This window comes from Hipposideros armiger, unplaced genomic scaffold, assembly GCF_001890085.2.
Source record: "Hipposideros armiger isolate ML-2016 unplaced genomic scaffold, ASM189008v1 scaffold_244, whole genome shotgun sequence".
Classification (NCBI taxonomy): Eukaryota; Metazoa; Chordata; class Mammalia; order Chiroptera; family Hipposideridae; genus Hipposideros; species Hipposideros armiger.
The window spans coordinates 684,152-704,947 of record NW_017731594.1 but is presented as its reverse complement, the minus strand read 5'-3'; the positions used below and the strand labels follow the sequence as shown (position 1 = coordinate 704,947).

Sequence of the window (20,796 nt, the reverse complement as noted above, 5' to 3'; positions counted from 1 at the left end):
CCTGGGTTGCCCAATGGGGCCCTTGGTGACAGCACTGGGGTAGGGAAACAGAATGGAAGAGAATACCGCCCCCACCTACCTGGAAAGCAAACTACAATCCACAGCTCATTTTCAGAAGGAAAAGCAGAACCCTGGAGTTCATGCTCACTAAATAAACCTGAGCTCTCCATGCAGGACAGAAATGTGCTTGCTGCCTTTCTCTTCTGAAACATGGCAAACTTTAAGATTTTGTGAGATTATATAGACTCTACCACACAAAGAGAGAGAGAGAGAGAGAGAGAGAGAGAGAGAGAGAGAGAGAGAGAGAGAGAGAGAGAGAGAGAGAGAGCTAAAACCGGAAAGGGAAGTAGCCCAGTCACTTCATTTTAAAGGAAGTTTAAGAAATGGCTTTACAAATTACAATACCCAACTTAAGAGTTGCAAACATCAAGTGGGGGGGTGACTACTGTCCCCATATCATTGTACCTTGTAATGACAGCACCAAAAGCAATAGTGCAACATCACAGAGGCTTTATGACACCATTCTTACGTGGGACAAAAGAAGCTTGTACAGGGACTATGTGTGTACTCTCTAGGGTAAGGAGAAGGCAAGAATTACTAGGACATGGGACTGATGAAGGCACTGAAGCACTCACTGAAAATGACCGTGGGCACCAGAAGTGTCACCAGCAGGTGGAGGTTTATGGGGACTCACAGCACTGATGTCCAAACCTGGATCCAAGTGCATCAGAATCACCAGGGAGCTCGATAAAAACAGGAGCCCCTGGGCTTCAAAATGCCCCTGCCAATAATCCTCTCTGCATGCCCGATATGTTTCGTGGGTGATTCTGACGCAGAGGCGAGCTTGGGAGTTACTGGTTTAGTCCATTCTCAGCAGGGGGAAAGGTGTCCACCTTCGGCAACGTCTGAAGACATTTCTGGTTGTCATGACTGGACAGGGAATACTACTGGCATCTAGTGGGTAGAGGCTAGGACACTGCTAAAATCCTGCAAAGCACAGGACAGCCCTCTCAAATAAGCATCGTCCGGTCCCAAATGTCAATAGTGCCGAAGTGGAGAAATCCTGATGTAACCCAACCACTCAGCAAAGACGAGTCCAGGAAAATCACATGACTTTTCATTTCTACAGTGCAAAGCTGGAATGTCGCTTTTCACAAATCCAGTCTCATTGTCTTGATTCTATGGAAACTTTTTCTCTATTATTATGGTAAAATACCCATAACATACAAATTACAATCTTAGACATTTTTAAATGTATAGTTCAGTGGTATTAAGTACATTCATATTGTGTATTCTATATTATCTTAAAGATCTGAATTCAAAACTCTTTGTGTGGAGTTCAACTGTCACTTTCGTTCGGCAGGCTCCCAATATTTAAATGTCTTGGGAATTATGGGTTTTCAGGCTAAAGAGCTGGCTTTAATGCATTGAAGGGAAAGTTTGTATTATTGGTTCCAGTCCTGCTGGAAACATAAGAAGCTTGTTCTGTTCTGTGTACCACTCTGAATAAATCATAATTGGCTCCTAATGGTTACCATTACAAAGCAGAGCGCTGAGTGATTATCTCACCGAAGCCCTGCAACGCCAGGAAGGATGCATAAATATTGCCAATTTTTCCTCATAAAGAAGGAGGCTTGTCCCCACTCACACAGCACTCAAGGAACAGCCCAGATTTTGAGTCCAAATCAATCCACTCAAAGTCCATGCCCACAGGCAGTCCAAACTGCCTCTCCCAGCGTCCAGCCCCAAAAACCAGCCTTTCAAAGCTCTGCCTTGCTTCAGATAGGCTCCTTCTGTAATCACCCTGATCACTCGCCTTATTTCCCCTAAGTTTTCTTTGCTGTCATAACACAGTGCGTCTCTGGAAGTCATGTCATTAGTGGATGGAACAAACCGGTGATGGTATATGCATCTCCTTCAGTCAGGCTGGCGTCGATGATGGGAACCATTAGGTGGGGGTGTAAAAGATAGGGAGGCTCAAACAGAGCTACCAAACAGATCTATGATTCAGTGGGAACTGTCTGGGTTTTTGTGTCCTATGTGCTGGATTTGTATCAGTGCTCGCCTCACTGTGTGAGCTTAGGCAAATGAATGACCCTCTAACAACGATGAATTGAAGTCTAAAGCCGGCCTTGTTGGGCTGTAGTAAGAAGATGAAATAGTCTGTGCAGGGTACTTCACACACTGCCTGGCACACAGCACGTACTGGATAGATGGCACATGCTATGATTACTGCTACTACTGTTATTATTATGTACAGAACAAGCAGAGGTCCGACCTCAAGCACAAGAACTTAAACAAGCTTTATGTAATTAATAAGCTTTAAGAAGGTCTTGGGCAAACCATGTTCATGCATACTGAATTATATCTTACATGTATTATGGAAATAGGATGGTTGAGGCGACACCACAGGTAATTATTCTGTATACGCTTGCCTAACAACACATGAAGCGTGTTTCTTTTAGGGAAATCAAGTCCCCGCCCACACATGGGGAGAGGGTGCTATTGTAATTTTTTTGTTTCAAGAATGGAGAATATTGAAGTTGTATTCTCATCTTTACTGTTCACAATTGGAACCTAAAGCAGACACACAGAAACAGAGGTCAGTGTGATGGACCACAGGACACAAAGGTGTAAGAAACACAGACTGACCCTCAGAGGTTTATAATCTACTTTAAAACACGTGAGCGTTGTTTAAAATGTAAATAAATTACGTGCTGATTCTATGAACTGTAAATAAAAGCTGCAGGCAAAGAAAATGGTATAAGAAAGTACAAGGGTAGAGGAATGACTGTATTATAACACAATCCAAGACGGTTTGAATAGAAAGGAGGCGCTCCCTCCGCAGTGCCTAGCAAAGCCAGGATTTAGAGGAGTGCGGAGCTGAAGAGAACGCCGGAGGAATTCAAACTGGCTCACGGTTAGGAAGAAACTTCAAGAGATTAAAAAAAAAAGAAACAATGCTTGTAAATGTGCAGGAACACGCTTCCAAAGGGGCAGCTTCTACAAAACAAGAGGGCACGTGAGAACTGCATGTAGCACCTGCAGACACCTGGGACCCAGGATAACGCACAGGGAAAAGTCACGGAAGGATGTGAAGCCAGTTAAGGAATCTGGCTCAAATCTCAAGAGCACTACAAAGCTCAAGGATCGTTCGTGGTGGCGTTTTTTTTGCTTTTTTAGTTTTAATTGTGGTAACTTGCTTCAAAAAAACTCTTCTCAAAAGCATCCAGAAATGAAAACAGGTCAATGCCAGCTGCTGTGGCAAAAGTGTTCTAGAACAGCCTGGAAGCCCATCACATGCAACTCGCACCCACAACCATTTGAGAAGGTCCTGCAGAAGTCAGGTGGAAAACCATGTACCTCTTCCCATCATCCTTTCTGGGCCTGACCCAATTGCACAACAGCCCACCCAATGTTTGTCTGAGGCACACATCAGGATGACAATCAGGGCCCCTCGCCTGCTGAGGTGGCCCATGCCTGCTTTTCTTGAGTAGAGGTGAGATCTATGTCCTTGTATGGAGAGGACAGAGTTTCTACACTGGGGGTCACAAATAGACATCTAATGATCCCTCTTCCACATGAAATAACTTCCAAAAGTTGGCAGCACCTATCAGACCCCCTTTCTTCAGGTTCACATTTGAGCGGTTTCATCAACCATTTGCTTTTATTCTGTAGGCAACCAAAGGTTTAACAGGGGAATACTGTATCCATCAAACAGAAAGATGCACTAGTAGGCCAGGCTGGTGACAGGAGTCGGTGGTATTTAGATGGAAGTTATGCTTAACGTCATGAGAGAGCATGGCATCTGAACACACAGGCCAGAGGGCTAAGGACCGAGGTTGTGACAGATATAGAAAGAAGGAGAAAGACACGGGGCGATGAAGGAAACTCACAAAGACTCATCAGACAAGGAGGGAGAATCTCAGAACTGAGGCCTAATGAAGGGAAGGGGGGGTGTTTCAAAAAGATGGGAAGGAACTCTTTTCCCAAGTGTACCCACGGGGGCGAGGCCAACCGCGGTGGCGCGAAGAGCACTTGATTTCGCAAACGGGAAGGCACTGGTGCCATCAAAGGGGGCAGCTGTCGGGAGAGGAAAATTGCTCTTCATCCGAAGGCTAAGTAGATACTGAAGTAACATGGGTGACATATACTGACAATCTTTAAATCAGCTTGGAATGGAAAGACAGAAAATAAACTGCACACTAGCAAGAGAGTTAAGAGAGATTTTCCATGGCAGGAACTGAAGAGCTTACTGCTGAAGGAAGAGAAGGAGAAAAGAACAAATGAAGAGGTTACTGACCAGGCAAAGCCTCAGGTAAGGGAAAAGAATGATTAAAACACAGGTGCAGAGAAAGAGATGGGGGTTGGGACAGGCTGAATGCCTGGGAAGAGCAATGGGCCACTTCTCCCCTCCTTTGCGGGCTGTGGAAGAGGCAGGCAGGACGGCAGGAGGCAGAGGCATCAAGAGGTCTGTGGAAGTGTGCAAATGCATAAGCAGAGACATTCTGCGGCACAGAGAATGTGCTGACCCTCCGTCCTCGGTATACTCTTAGAAAAGAAAGGTGTGTGAGGATAGAGCAGGGGCAGAAGAAACCAGAGGCTTGGCGAGCATGTGCAGGGAACAAAAGAGCTGTTGCCCAGAAATGTCAGCGAGTGGCCAAAAGGTGGAAGAAAATATCGCGGCGCAGCACCAGGGAGCCAATGAATCTTCCACGGCAGGAACTGGCTGCAAGTCCAGTTCGTAAGTCCCGTCATTCCCAGGTGATGTCTCTATCCCACTTGCCCTTTCATTTCCTCGCCTTCCTAAACATCTAAAAAGGTAGGCAGAGCAAGAAGAAGAAAGGAGGGACGCTTCACGATGGAAGGGCAGGTGGACAGGGAAACCAGAGCCTGTCATTTTACATCCAGTGAGAACTCGCTTACACCAGCAGCCACGGCGGCTGCCTGGACGGAGTGTTTACTCTGAGCCAAGCAGTGTTCTACATTCTTTTCATAGACTTTCTTTAATCTTCATAACATTCATAAAAGTGGCACATTATCCTCTAGACTTCACGAGACAAAGACACCGAGGCTCCAAGAGGCTCGCTGGCCTCTCCAGAGCACGGGGCTCCAGGGCTCGCTCCCAGGTCTACAAGTCCCGGAGTCTGCACTGTGTCGGGCTGGCCACACTTCCCGGCAGCCGATGCTTATCAAAGTGTCCGGGGTTGTACGCTCTTGACTGAGAAATACGCTGTTCAATCAGTAGCAAGTGAACAAGTGGATGGGAAGCCCTGTAGGTTCAGTAGGTCCAGACAACCACCACCCACAGTCTCAAGTGACGCCCGAGGGTGACACCCAAGGATACAGTAAAGGCCGGAGCAGGAGCTGTGAACAAACACACGAGCTGACAACTCTTTCGACAGCTTCATGGGATATCGGAAACTCCACTTGTGAGAAGCTCCTGGGGGCTTTTCCCACGGAGTGGAAACAGAATTGTCTCCTTCCATTTTAGAAAGAAGGTAAAGCCAGCACGCATCCCTTAACTCCACCGGGCCCTGCTGGCGGAACTGATCCCCATTCAGAAAGCTCTCGCCCCGTTACTCATTAACTAAATGTCCATTTGGGAAGTAAGGGCCGTTCACCAGAAAAGCAGCACTGAAGACAGAGCAGCTTGCAGGTTCCCGCCTGGTCTCACGTGACGCGGGGAGCCCTGCATTGGACTGCCCGGCTGCTCATCACAAACCAGGTTCAGGGCCACACCCCCTCCAACAGAATCAAAACCACTGCAGCTGGGCTGGGTTCGTGCATTTTCCACAAGGTCCTGGATGATTCTCGGGCCTACTCAAGGTTGAGGACCCCCCCTGTTTAAGTTGATAGACTCAATGGCAAGTGACAACACAACGTATAAGTGGAGGAATACTCCAGGTTTCAGGGGAACATAAGGCAACAACGCTTAACCCAACTTCCAGCAACACCTTTCAGTGAAATAGTCGCTATCCAGGTAGAAAAGGAGTAAAGAGCTTTCTAAACAAAGGTAACATGCAGTAGGACAGAAGCAGGCTACGTGACCTTAATTGAACAAGGTAGAAAATTAGGAGAAAGCTCAAGTAATCATCATTGTTCAAATCTTCACTGCATGTGCGAATACATTTCCACATCTTGTGCCCATTTCTGACCCGGGCGAGACACAGCACCTGCCACCAGCCTTGCCAGGAGTTTCGTTCCAACATCAGCAGCTGCAGGACAGTAAAGGACCAGAGTTCCAACTCTTCATGTGGGTCCCCATAGGGTGTTAGCAGGAGGCCTACAATTCAGCCAACTGTTGAAAAGTTCAGTCTTCAGGGTAAGGGAGGCCTGGGTTTGTGTCCCGGTCTCACTAACTAGCAAATCACCAAATTTCTATGAAACTCAGTATCTGCATTTGCGACACCAGAATCCCCACCAAGAATGAGACCAGGCAACATATGTGCCTCCTGATAGGATCCCCAGAGAAGAACACAGCATCACCTCTCTGGCGTTTCTGCCCAAAATGCAAATCCTGGATCTAATGAAGAGAAAATATCAGAGAAACCCAAACTGAAGGACATTCCACAAAATAGCTTCCTGTACTCTAGGAAACCCATCAAGGCCACAAAAGATAAAGAAAGCCTGAGGAACCATTCCAGAACAATGCAGACCTGAGAGGCATCAGTGAATGGAATACATGATCCTGGAGGGCCATTGGACTCCGGGCAAATCCCTATAAAAGGCCTTATTGGGACAACTGAGGAAAACTGAATATGGGCTATAGACTTGGACTTGGAAGTTAGATGATAGCGTTAAATTAATGTTCAGTTTCCTGGTTTTCATAAAGAGGTTGTGGTTATGTAAGAACAATTGTATTCTTAGGAAAGGCAGACTGAATGTTTAGAAGTAAAGAGGGATGACGACTCTAAACTACCCTCAAAAGGAGGGTATGAAATTGTAAATGGTTCAGAAAAAGTATGAAATTGTAAATGGTTCAGAAAAAAGGATATATATATATATATATATATATATATATATACACACACACACACACACACATACATACATACATACACACACACATTGCAGAGAAATAGAGAAAACAATAAAGTAAAAGAAGTAAAATATTAATAATCAGTAAATCTAGATAAAAGACAGACAGGAGTTCTGTGTACTATTCTTGCCACTGCTTTGTGTTAGAAACTGTATCGAAATAAAGTTTTTTTTCAAAACTATCAGTCCATGAAAAAAAGAAAGATTGAGAGGCTGCCAAAGCCTGGAGGAGTCTGAGGAAACATGATGTCTATACTACAGTGTGGCTGGTATTCCTGGATTGGCTGCTGGAACAGAAAACAGGCATTAGTGGGGAACCTTGTGAAATCCAAATAAAGTCTGTAGTTTTGGACTAACTATGCATCATTGTTAATTTAGTTTAGCAAACGTGCCACTGTTAAATTACGGTGTTAGCATTAGGGGACTCTGAGTGAAGGGCAAATGGAAATTCTCTACTATCTTGGCAATTTTCCTTTAATCTAAAATTGTTCCAAAATTTTAAAATATATATATTTTTTAAAAGTATTACTACACACACAGCAAAGGCCATCTCCAAAGGCAGGAACAGGACACGGACTCCACAGGCCCCTAAGGGTGTATACCAGGAGCTGCTGTCTTCAAGCAGAGGGTCCCAAACACTCCAGGCCATGGCAGAATCAAAGGGAAACAGTTTACCTGAACCACTGGCTTCATGTTTCTGGGAATTGGGCCCCAGGTGGTTCTGATGAGGACTCAGACTTGGGCACCAAGTACCAGCTCAGCACTTCCCAGAATTAACTACACATAGGAATTCCCTGGGGATTTTGCAGGAAAATACAGATTCTGGGTCCGAAGGTCTAGGGTGGGGTCTGAGACCCTGCATTTCTAATGAGCCCCCAGGTGGGGCCCAAGCTGGTCCTAAGCCCCACATGTGGAGAAGGGAGAGTAACAAGACAGAGGGACCTGGGTCCACGGCACTGCGGCATCGCGCCAGCACAGCCTGCCACGTGGATGTGAGAGGCCAGCCTCCATCTCCCTGAAGCGTTGTTCTCTTAGGATGCAGCCAAACCTAACCCTAACTGCTTTTAGTCTCATCAAGTAGTCCCAGGCATATTTGAAAGTAAAATTCAACTCATATTCTCTCACAAACAGCACGTGAAAAAGGATAAACATCTGTTGCCCGACACAAAGGTATGTAAAACTACTGGGCGGGCTTGTCTTCCTGCGTGGGTTTCCTCTAGAGTCATAGAATGACTGACTACCTTAGAGAGCAGTTAAAATAACAATGATGAGCTGGTCTGATGGCACCACTTTTGACAACAGTCCTAAACATTTACCCTGTCTTGAATTCAAATTCACGCCCAAGGTTCAACTAATCCTAACTTGGTCTTTATAATTTATTTTAATGAATCCTTTGCATACAACTCTTACTATGGTCTTCAACCAGATAAGAAAATCTAACCAGGAAAAAAAAAATCAGTATAGATCATAATCATAACATAGTATCAAAAACATTTTTAAAAAGTGGAGTTGCCATGGTACCCTAACTTAAGTGTACATTAAGCCTCAACCCTTTTTTTCTTTAAATCATATGCTCTAGAATGACCAAAGTAGCCTTTCTGAGATAACTTATAATCAAACAGTAAAGGAAAGCTACACCGTAAAACCATCAAGATCTACGCTAAAGGATGCTTTTATAGATAAAACCATTTTAAAAATTGTCTTGATAGTTTATCATTTATTAAATATTTACTGAGTATTCATTACATGCCAGATAATAGACTAGACACACAGTGCATTTTATAGTAATAATAAAATTGCAGTTGTCTGGGATCCAAGATTGAGCCCCTCTACGCTACTTTCATTATCAAGCTGTTAATATAATACACTTGGCTGCTTCTGCAAACTTTGAAGAGAAATGTGGTTCAGAAAATTAAGTTTTGTGTCGCCTATGATAAAACAGGCTGCACATATTCACCAGTCCCTGCCAGGCAGGGCTGGGACAGCCTCCACTGTGTCAACTGCCTAGAGCCCAGTCCACTTGTCCCTCCCGCCTCCCTCGCAGCGTCAGACACAAGCCCTGTATTGACACAAACCAAGTAGATGCTGGAGGAATATAAAAACCCCATCCATCGCCACTGCACGTGGTACAGGAATCAAACTACACTACAACTATTATTGCACAGATTTTTCAACACAGCCAGAGAGAGAAAGGGGGGGCAAAAAAAAAAAGAGCTATCCAAAGTCTGTGAACATTCCAGAAGAGAAATGAAACTGACAACCACCCCCAAAACTGCTCCCAGCATTAATTACTAACCTGGTCGATTTCCATGAGTTTGGGGTAGGCGCCTGGCCATTCTATGGCCACCTTGACGATGTCCGCGGGCGGCGGCATTGTCAACCCTGAGAATATCCAGAGACGGTGGGACTGAGGTCCTGCAATGTGGACAGCTGCACGTGTCTATCCCTAATGAGGAATGGCAAAAAGAAAAAGAAAAGAAAGTCGCTCAGTGTCGACGCAAGGCGAATTCTGCTGCATCACTTCCTGTTTTCACTGGTGGTTTAGGTACAAGAAACGGCTCTGGGCACAGAAGACACAAAGCGCCAACTGCACCACCGGCCGCCCCCGAGGAGAGAAGGCTACTGAGGGGAAGGTCCAACGCCCAAGAGTCAAAGCCACCAGGAGACATGGCCCTGGTGAGAGACGGCTTGCCTGGCTCTTAGGGGAAAGCCAGGCGCTCCTTACCCCGGGTTCTGCGCCAAATGGTGCCCTGGGTCTGAGTGAGCTGGACGCGCTCTGTCCAGAAATGCACGTAAACCCCTCACTCTCAACAGTCTCCGGAAGGCAGATTGCCCAGGAAGCCATGGTCAGGAAGCAGTATTTCTTTAAAGTGCTTTCTGCGTGTCATAAATAGAGCGCCGCACTATAGCAACCAGGATATCATGAGGAAGGAGAAATGCCCCAAGGTTCACACACATGCACATGCACACACACACACACCCTCCCTCCCCAAGGCCAGTTCACACAATGCACCTTCACAGGAAAGAAAACTGACTGATGCAGAGAGCACGGCATTCAGAACAGACCTTGAATTCTCATTTGAACCAACAGTGCCGCTCACACAAAGGAAGTGAAGTTATCCTCTGCTGCCTCTCCTAGACTAGCCCGTTTTAGGATGACTTCTGTAACAATATTTTTGAATAGGTAAAACATTCACAGGATTCAAAACTTAAATGTAGGTGTGTGTGTGTGCGTGTCTGCGTGTGCGCGCGCATGCACGTGTGCGTGAGTGCACGTGTGCCTGTGTGCACGTGTGTGTGTGTGTGTGTGTGTGTGCGCGCGCGCGCGCGTGCAAAGCTATTCCGTGTAGAAGCTCCCTCCTCCCGAAGTGGCCCACTTCTACCCCATCCCTCCAGCTATCCACTGTTAGTTTCTTCTGTATTCCTCCAGAATTTTTTCATGTATATAAGGCAAATGCAAAAATAGATGACATTTCCCCCTTCCTTTACATAAAAGGCAGCATTCTATACCCTGTTTGTTTTTGTTTTCATTTTGTGTATATTCTAAATCTTTCCATATTGGTACAAAGATTGCGTCCTTGTTCCTTTTCCAGCTGCAACGTAGCTCTTTGTAGGAAAGTATCCTATCTGATGAACTGGTCCTCTGCCGTGGACCACTGGGTGGCTTCTTTCCTTTGGCTGTTATATACAAGGCCGCAGGGAATAGCTTTATGCATGCATCATTTTGCACACGTGCAAGTACATCCTTACAATAGATTCATGGAAGTGAAATTGCTGGGTCAAAGAGCATATGCAGTTTTAAATTTTGATGGTCATTTCCAAAATCCCTCCACAGGAGCTGTGCCAATCTACACCCCCTCTAGTAGCGGGTGAGTCTGCCTATTGGCACACAGCCTTACCAAGGGATTGAACTTCTGTACACCAACACATCGAAAATAAAATATCTCGCTGTGCTTTTAACGTGTATTTCTCTTACTGAGAGTGCAGTTGAACATAAAGGGGCAAAATCCCGTGTTCGCTTTTCTGTGGACTGTCCAAATCCTTTGCCCCTTTCCTACTGGGCTCTTAGGTTTATTTTTTTAGAAATCGATCTCTGTATGAAGATTCTAATCAAACATGTGTACTTGGTCCTGTATCAGACCAGAGTAAGCGTCGTCAGTTACGGTCTCAGCAGCAGTTGGACATTACTGAGGGGACAGAGATAGAAGAGATAACAGTGGCAGCCTCAACAACACCAGCGGTTATATAAATAACTAACGTCACCAGGGCTGACAAATAAAGGAAATGAATTCAAACAAAACTGCTGCTCCTCTGGCCAAGGAGGATTAGGGAAGCCTGCTGTTGCCCACGCATCAGTGCTAACCAGCGAGAGCAATGGTTCAGTCGCTCATTCAACAAATAATGATTGAGCCCTACTCTGTGCCTGTTCTCGATGCTGGGGTTCCAGACGCTGGGTGGCATCAAGGGACACGGAGCAGGCAGGAGAATCTGAAGTATGGGAGGCGATCTGTGAGATAGGGCAGGAGTGCAATTGTAAGTGGGGACCTCAGGGGGAGCTTCACCAAGAAGGCAGCGTTTGAGGACAGACCCCGGGGAGGTGAGGAGGTGAGCCATGTGGACAGATATCTGGAGAAATCACATCTCAGGCCAAGGGAACAGCAAGTGCAAAGGCCCTGAGACAGCAGTGTGTCTGGTATGTTCCTGAAACAGGTGAATGGCCACAGCCAAGTTAAGTATGGACAACAGTGATGAGTTCTGATAGCAGCCGAGTCATAACTTGGTAGGCGCGTTCACCACAGACACCTACCATATCTCTTGGTGATGGTTTCTAAAGAAGAAACCTCGTGGCCATGCACATCTACTCAGAGCATAAATCGGTACTTTCCAGAGGCACCTGTGGCAAACTGCACCCAAAGCCTTAAAATTTTGTGTTCTCTTTGAGTAATTTTACTTTTCTAGGGTGTTTCCTCAAGACATGATTATTCACTAAACCGTAACAATGCCAATGGCTGTTTTGGTTGAAATTACCCAAACTTGAAAATAACTGAATATTCAACAGGGACTTGTGAAATAATTATGGCGTCTTAAACGGGCAAATATACAAGTAGGCAATCTGTTCCGGGGCTTCTTCTTTAGAGTCTGCACATTACTTGATTCACTTGCGAATTCTAAGGCCAGTATATTATATCTGTACCACATCACTTCAATTCAGGGTCCAATTTCACATCCTAGAGCAAGAATTAAGAAAACAGGCTCTAAAATGAGCACACACTCTTCGGTGTGGCTATCAGGTAACACTATTCAAAACGAAGAACACATAATCTTGAGGTTCAAGAGGGTAAATTATAAAACTGAAAATGCATTTGGAGCACCCCCCCACCACCACCACTCCACAAAATAGTCTAGAGTTACACTGAAAAAGGTCACTCAGTCTTCCAGGAATCAAAGGCCAAGTGTGCTTTTCTTCCCGTATCACTGGTATTTATTTCTTAAAGGCTGTTCAGACAAAACCTGTTGAACAGGTGAGAATACAATAAAGCAGTTCTCCCTGCAGCTCCATGGAGAATAAAGTGGGAGCAGTGCACGAAGCAGCCACCGAGAGCAAAGGAGCTGGGGAATCCCCTGGGAACTCACTTAACCAAACCCAGTTAGACCTCACCACTTTCCCCCAGACTAACAAACAGCACAGACAGAGCACAGCCAGGCTCCTGTGGGGTGCAGACAGGTGTACAACAGCAGAATGAATAATCCGGTCCACGTCATTATCCTCAGAAGTCTATATTTTATCCTCCCGAGTGTATATTTCCATGAGGAAACAGCTCTCAAGGCTTCTATATATAGTCATTGTTGCTTCTGATAAAATTTAGGGAAGGAAGTTACTAGCACAGGCTTTCTCACCCTTGGCACACAGTTAGCATTCGGGGCCATAGTCCTTTGTTGTAGGGCTGTCCTGGGCATTGTAGAATGGGTGGCCACATCCCTGGCCTCTACCCACAAGAGGTCAATAGGCCCCTTCAGTCGTGACAGTCAGGAATGTCTGCAGACATTGCCAAATGTCCTCTGAGAACAAAATCATCCTCCAGTTCAGTTGTGAGCTACCAAGTCCTCTGGGCAGGTCACTAATGCTCAGGGCCACCCATCACAGAACTTGACACAAGACAAATCATCTCATTAGGCTCTCCAAGAAATAGCAACACACAGGCTCCATGCTTGCCCAGGCATAACCACCATGGAAATACATTTTCAAATCTTCAGTCAACAAACTCAGTCTCCTGATGTCCTTGGTTTACTGGCACTGCACACGTGGCATTTGACTCTTCTGGTCGACCTGGGACATTCTAAGGGCAGGATACACATCCTGACCACAGCTGTACCACCAGGGCTTGGTGGGCGTTTCATACATGGTTCCCAGCTGAGTGCATTCTTGTCACGACCAACATGCCATCAGAGCTACTGGCAGTTAAACCATGTCTAGCGTTGTCAAAATTCCCTGGTAAATATGAGCTATATGATTTGTACTACAGACTGATATCATTCTCACGTGAACTGAAATTTAAAAAACATTAAGAACTCTACGAAGTTGGCTAGACATCCCAGCCATTCTGCCTTGTAAGGTAACTGTCAAGCCCCTGAAAGCATTTGGGGGATGGGTGGGGAATTCTACAATGTTCCTGTTGGCCTGCTGATTGGTTTACTTTATTTCCTAGATTACACTAAAGGCCCAAGAAGTCCTGTACTAAAGGGATAATAGCTAGTAATTAACTACTTCATGTGCTATATACATATACTCTTCATTACAACATTATGAAATAGGTACCGTTCCTAAACCATTTTACAGGCGGGGAAACTGAGATGCAGACATATTAACTTGCCCAAAGTCCCATAGCCACATGTGAATCCCAGCCAGAACTCCACCCACAACTGCCTGATTCCACAGTCCACGTATTTAATCACTATACCATATTATGAAAAAGGTTCTTTTACTACAGCACTTCTAGGACCTTTAATAGAATGCATGTATACTGGGAAATCTTCACATGCAACATGCAATGTTTCCCAAATGTATCTGTCCAGAAAACTCTTTTTTCCTTTTCCCATCGAGCATCTTGGCACTGGTTTGTCATGGGATACGCTTTGGGAAATGATGCTTTGATACCAGTTGCCTCCTCTGTTTCTCAGGAAAAAAAAGAATTGCTGAATAGTCTTGGCCAGAAATGTAGTGGAAAGTGGTAGAGAAAACTCTTGACTTTAGTCCCATGTTGAATTATAATCACCTGCGTCTATGGGATTGTCTCCAGGAAAGCAGCCCAATTCTTTAGAGTAACTCTTTCCAATTCACGGAGGACAGTAAAAATTCAATTAACTACAGCTTCTACTGTGCAAACGAGCAAAAGATAAACAGCAAAAGAAACAGAATAGTTGTATTTGTGGTAGCTAGCATCTGAACGTCTCACTTCCTATTTTAAATCTTTGGATGATGCTTTAGGGGAGTGTAGCACATCGGCTTTCACAGCCTGGCTCTAGCCTGGCTCCCAGCACAAGCAGGGACCCTTTTCCTACCATTCCCACAGACACAGGCAATGACTGTGAGTCAGACATGGCCAACAGGTTTTCCCGTAAGATCATCAGTAGTCCTTTTGCAGTGGCTGTTGGTAGCACGGATTCAAGAAGGGAAACCTCAGCCTTCCAGGTAGAATCCCTCTCCAGGTGTGCTGCGGTCTGCTGAGTGGAGAGGTATGGCACAGGGACAAACACTGGCTTCCTCTTTCCTGACCGAGCTGCCGCCATTTCCTGGGACACCACATTCTTGTACCTCCGGCCTGTGTTCATCATGTTCCTTCTACCTGGGATGTCTTTTCCTCTCCCCTTGAGGTGGCTTCAAGAATTCCCACCGACGCTGCAAAGCCCATGGCACGTGCCAGCTCCTCCCACAGACTTCCCTGACCCCACGGCCTCTGCAGCTAGAAGCAGCTGCCCCAACATCTACCCTCTTGGGTATTTACCATGCGCCTACCAAAGCACCTTTCCACACCTTCTGCTATAGCTCAATAAATATTTCTCAGGCAAGTGAATGAATCACTCTTTCCTTAAAAGCAAACTCCGAGGTTATTATTTTTTTTTCTTAACTCAAGCCAATGATGCATTTTTAAAATCCAGAGTTCCTTGCACAGAAACCTCCAGGCACTTCTTTCAGCAGCAGCTATTCATTGCTCCCACTGGACAGAAATAGAAAAGGAGACGCTCAGAGGTGAAAACAAGGCTGATGCCAGATTCATTTTCCTCCTGGAGAAATTCTGTCACAAACCAGATGAGACCAGAGAGGAGCTGCTGCTTCTCATCCCTGCACTCTGAGCTCTCTGCACTGAGAGAATCCGCATCTCGAGTGGAAAGTTCATTATTGTATAAACTAATGAACACACTTCCCTCCTTGTTCTGGTGTTTGGATATTTGCTTTTCAAATTCCTTTTGGGCTGCTGTAATGCCAGTGATGGCTTCCCTCCGCCCTCCCGACACCGCCACCCTCCCCGCGCCCCCAGCCATGCTCCCTGCCTCCCTGCAAGCCCTGTCACTCTGTGACTAGTGCTGACATTCCCCAATGGAAGAGGCAAAGCACAGGCCAGTTCCCTATCTCAGAACCCAGACTCCAGGCCACAGGAAATGCTGGAGCGTTTCCACCACCCTGCGAGCCAAACACTCAAAGTTTCCAAACCTACTGATCAAAAAACAATGTGTGAAACTCCTTTCTTCCTCTCTCCAGCAGCAGCAGAGCTCCAAAGGCCACCCTAGGAAATTTGATTGCATCAGATTAGCAGCGAGGGCTTTCCACAGAAGGGGGGGTGCTGGGCGATGCCTCCACAGGCTTCCACCTGACAACACAGCACAAGATTAGTCACTCTGAAGGGAACACAGCACACCATGCGCAGGGCCCAGGGTGGCATCGGCCTCTGCATGGTTCCCCCTCCTCGGGTCCTTGAGCTTTCATTGTCCGGAGGAGCGCAGGCTTGGGAGTGAGCGTGAGGTCAGAATACTGCCTGGGCGTTATTAACCCTGGTTCTGCCATGTCCACAGCTCTGTGACTTTGGACAAATTACATAGCATGTCTAACCCTCAGTGCCCTCGTCTGTTAAACTGGAACAACAGTAGAACCTTTCTCGTAGGATTGTTGTGAAGACGAAACATATAAAGCAATTAGCACAGGGCCTGCCGTGGCATTATTATTATTATTATTAGCGTTGTTATTATTATTATTATTATTAATTTACCAGGCGTGGGGTACCTGGGTGAAGCAGTCCATAGCCTCCTCTAGTGAAACACAGAGAGGCCCTGCCACATAATAATTCTTTTTCCCTTAAGCATAACAGAACTATACAAACTGTTATGGGAGTGGAAAGGAGATGATAACTCAGCCTGAAGTCCAGGGAGCTTCTACAGACTTGGACACTTTTTTTTTTCTGGGCTTAAAGGATGAGCCAACATTTTCAGGTCAGAAGGAATTGGAGGAGGAAGGTTAGGGTTCAGATTCTGGAAGGACTGACCTGCTTTGCAAAGACAGGAAGTCACAGAGAACTGCCTGAGCACACAGCCCGATAAACAGAAGAGACCCACTTTCTGACTGACCACAGGCCGAGGTCTCACAGGAACATTCTCTAAGTACAAGGAGGTGACCAGGATTCATCTTCTGGATCTTTCTCTCCGAGGAGAAGTGGATGTGGCTTCAGCGCTGTGGCATTTAAGAGTTCCTGAAGACAAACCAAAGGGGTGCCCCTTGCACAGAGGGGACCTGTGCCCCATTACCGCACAGCTCCCCCAGTTGCCTGGGTCCTTCCAGCCTGTGTCCCTTCCAGACAGCCGTGTCGAGCTGCCCTACTCGCTGACTTTGCCATCCTCTTCTCCAAGTGACTAACCCTAGTGTCAACATGCTTCACCAGCAAGGGGACAGAGAGGACACCTAACCCATCCGGGCCTGGTGAGCTGGGCTTGCAGACCTGGACCCCAGCTGCTCCCCAGAAGCTGGGGTTTTAGTGGGGATGAAGGCACAGTGGCCAATGATTACACACAGCTTCACTCCCAGGGTGTCTTATCCTAGTGCAGCTCTAAATGGAAGAATCTGAAAATGTTCCTCAGGAAAGTTTCCATTAAAAAACAGCAAATTTCCAACATTCTCAAGGTTTTAGGTATTTTATCCCTCTGGTGATTAGACACAACCCCACCCCCACCCCCACACCCAGTAAGACAAACAAAAACAAAACCCTACAGACCTTTCCCTCTTATCTCTTTCACCTTGGGAGGCTCTGTCAAAACTCCCTGGATTGTATGGTAGAAATCTCTTCCTTTTGGTTTTTATCTGGGCTCCCTCACAAATTGGCTTCATGTTTTCTTAAGATAAAATGCTTTCAGGGCACATGCTATCAGCACAGACAGGTGGCCACATTTTGAAGAGTTTTTCACACAAAAGCCAACATGATGTTGGATCCAGTGGGCCAGTGTTGGCGGTTGATGGACAAAACGGTTGCTCTTCCAAAGATACGTAGATGAATCCAGGAATTCCTTACCACATTTATTTAAAAATAAATCCATTGTACAAACTGGGGGAAAAGTGGCCTGCCATGGATTCTGAAAGCCAATGTTGCTGATTACACCCTGGGGTTGCTAATCTGCTTACTGCCATCCTGAGACTCACACGATGTTCATTTCCCCTTCACTTTCCTCTGGGCAGAGCTTCCCTACAGTCTGCTGTGCACCCTGGGAAGTGATGAGATTAAAAGGTGATAAGAGGAAAACAGGCAGAGCGATGTTCAACTCCATACTGGCAATTTGCTAATCGAGTCCCTTTTCATATTTACCTTGGTAAATTGGATGCTGGTGATTTAAATTCTTTTTACCTGAACTCAGTTCTAGAAAACTTGGGACCCAACCTGCTGGTATCTGCTTTGATAAGGACTCAGTCATACAGAAACAAACCCATACTAATAAAAACAATCTTACACCCACACACACACTAAGATAAAACACCTTAGCTAAATGAGTGAGTGATATTGTGGGAAAAAATTGGAAAAGGCCACCGTGCTTCTTCTCATTTTTCTGTTACAATATACTTTGCCAAGAAAAAAGGTCAGATCATATAAATTTATGTGGAACACGTGAGTTCTGCTGACAGGTCTGGTAATGGGGTCAGAGTCTAGGACCTAATTACCTGCAGCACGAATTCAATAAACGAGGTCAAAGAAAACCAGATTCCACTTGACAGCTACGGATCTTACTTTTCTCGTCTTTTTAAATCAAAGCCAACTGCTCCGAACTTTACAGAGGCAAGATGGCGTGAGAAAGAGGACAAGTTCCCAAGTCAGGTCTGAATTCAAACGAGAAAGCAGGTGATGTTTTAAGTCAGGGCACAAGATTACAGGGAGAACATCCTGAAATGGGGCGAAGACAGACGGGAGGGCTGGAGGTGAGGGGCTGGTGATGGAGAGGTGAAAGATTTATGAGCTATTTTAAAAAGCGAAAATCTAGGAGTTGATGAGGGACTGAAAATAGAGGAGGAAGGAGAAACTGAAGTAAGGGTGACTCAGGATTCTGTCTGTTACACGACACGTAGATAGTGATGCCATTTACTAAGCTAGGACTCCACCAAAAAGAAGATGCACTGCTAGACAATTTGCTGACCCCTGTCAAGTTAATGGGTGTGCAGGGTCATCTGGTGGTCAAGTCCAAGCCACTAGTACAAGAGACGTGCCTGTTCCTTGTAGACCTAGCTTTACTACAGGTTACATCTAAAATCCATGGTCATTTCTTTCTTATTAAATTGAGAAGCAGCAGAGTAAGCAGTGACAGCCACAGACTGGACTCTGATTACGTGCATTCTAATCCTAGTTTTACTGCCTCCCAGCCTTGGAGTCTTGGGAAAATTGCTCTCTGTGCCTAAATGTACCCAAATGTAAGATGGGGGAAACCACAGCACGCTATCTCACAGCTTTCTTGAGATGAGTAATGAGAGGATGATGGTAATAGCTAACGTGTCTAAACTTAACTGTGTGCCTGGCACCCTACTGAACAGTTCACATATATGAACACATTCAATCCTCCCAACAGCCTCATGACATAGGTGTTGGCATACTCCTCCTTCTAAAAGTGAGGAAATAGAGTCACTGAGGAAACCAGCCACTCACGGGGCGAGTTAGTAATCTAGCCAGCCCAACGTCTGAGTTCTGAACCATGACACTGAACTTCCTCTGACCTTAACAGACATAAAGTCCTTAGAACAGGGCCTGGCACAGAACGAGAGCCGGTCAATGTTAGCCCTTTGAATTGGCAAACTCAGTCTTCTACGACCAACACAGTTCACGAGGAAGGAGGCTTTAAGCACTCCTCCATGATGGGTCCCTACTGCGTCTTCCCACCACAGGCTTACACGACATTGATGGTGACAGTGAACGTGCTCCTGACTTGAACTCCGTGGACCGGAATCAGATGGCCTGCTCTTCTGAGGCTCAACACAGACACGCTTCTTGATTCTGTTCCAGAGCCTGCAACTCGACACTACCTCTGAGACAGCTTTGCAGGAAAATACCCACAGGGCTCGGGTCATAAATTCTGGTGAGAGAAACAGGGTTCCTTTGAAGGCCTCTATCTTTTTACCTTTTAACTCCACAAATGGATGAACTTCTGTGCGGGTTGAACGTGCTCTCCCACCCCCTTAGCGAAAGAACAGAGGGCTTCTTTTGTAAGCAGGTAACACAATTTTATTTCCACTAACAAGGAATAATCTTAATTGACATCTAGCTCTGTCAGAGTATAGCCTCAGAACAAGGACTCCACACAGAAATAATGACTTTTTGGTTGCAGGCCCCAGCATTTAATGAGCTTATTATGGCAAAGAACCTAAATAGCACATCAATTCACTCAGGTACAAGAGAGTTCACTGGGAAGTTATACCGCTTAAAGAGCAAGTTTATGAAACTTGACTGACGTTTTTTTTTAAAATCTGAGGTAGACATTTTAAACATCTACTTAAAATTTTTCCAGGCAAAAATTAATTCAGCCACATAGCATAGAATTCTGGAGGACAACAGACACGAGTTCGTTTTTTGAGAACAATCCGGCATCGGCCTGAGGGTACTCCTTGGCATACCCACGAGGAGGCAGGGCAGGAACTATTCAAAAGTGCAATCATATTAGCCCACTAGTAAAGGCATATGTGATTGCAAGTAACTTGCGAGAGTAAAGGAACTGCACTCCGCACCCTCCCTGCCATCTGCACAGATGGTGACTGCATTGTTTTCAATAGGAAAATTTTACACAGTCTTAAGGTTTAATAACAGGAAATTGGTGTAATAACTTATGGTAAAGCCCTAAGATGGAATAAGCAATCATAAAACAAAATCGTATTTTAAAAAAACCTATGACACTAGGCTATATTCTCACAGTATATTTTCCTTGATTCATTTATGTCCATTAATACTAAAATATTAATACTTATTCCAGTAGACACTGCCATGGCAAGAACTCAGAAAAGCGTGAATTCTCACACATTGTTGGTTAAATAATAGGGCAGTTTGGGCAGTTTCTTATAATATTAAATAGGCATTTCCCATAGATCCTTGCAATTCCACTCCTAGGTATTTACCTTAACAGAAATGAAAACATATGTCCACATAATGACTTGTATGTGATGCTTATAAGCAGCTTTATTCATACAAGTCAAAAACTAGAATCAAGGGCCGGCTGAGTGGCTCAGTTGGTTAAGAGCTCGCTCAA

General features: G+C 45.5%; 1 protein-coding gene across 9 annotated transcripts in view; it reads right to left on the bottom strand.

Annotated features, from left to right (window-relative positions):
• Positions 1-20,796, bottom strand: part of ELMO1 (engulfment and cell motility 1) — a 501,394-nt gene that overhangs the window by 403,242 nt on the left and 77,356 nt on the right. For 8 of the 9 annotated variants that reach the window (XM_019655709.1, XM_019655702.1, XM_019655701.1 and 5 more), the window contains one exon: positions 9,338-9,487. The exons of the other annotated variant lie outside the window; for it this stretch is intronic. In XM_019655709.1, the coding sequence (XP_019511254.1) occupies positions 9,338-9,415 (78 nt within the window). In that variant the 5' untranslated portion in view covers positions 9,416-9,487. The remainder of the gene's footprint in view (positions 1-9,337; positions 9,488-20,796) is intronic. 9 annotated transcript variants of the gene reach the window in all.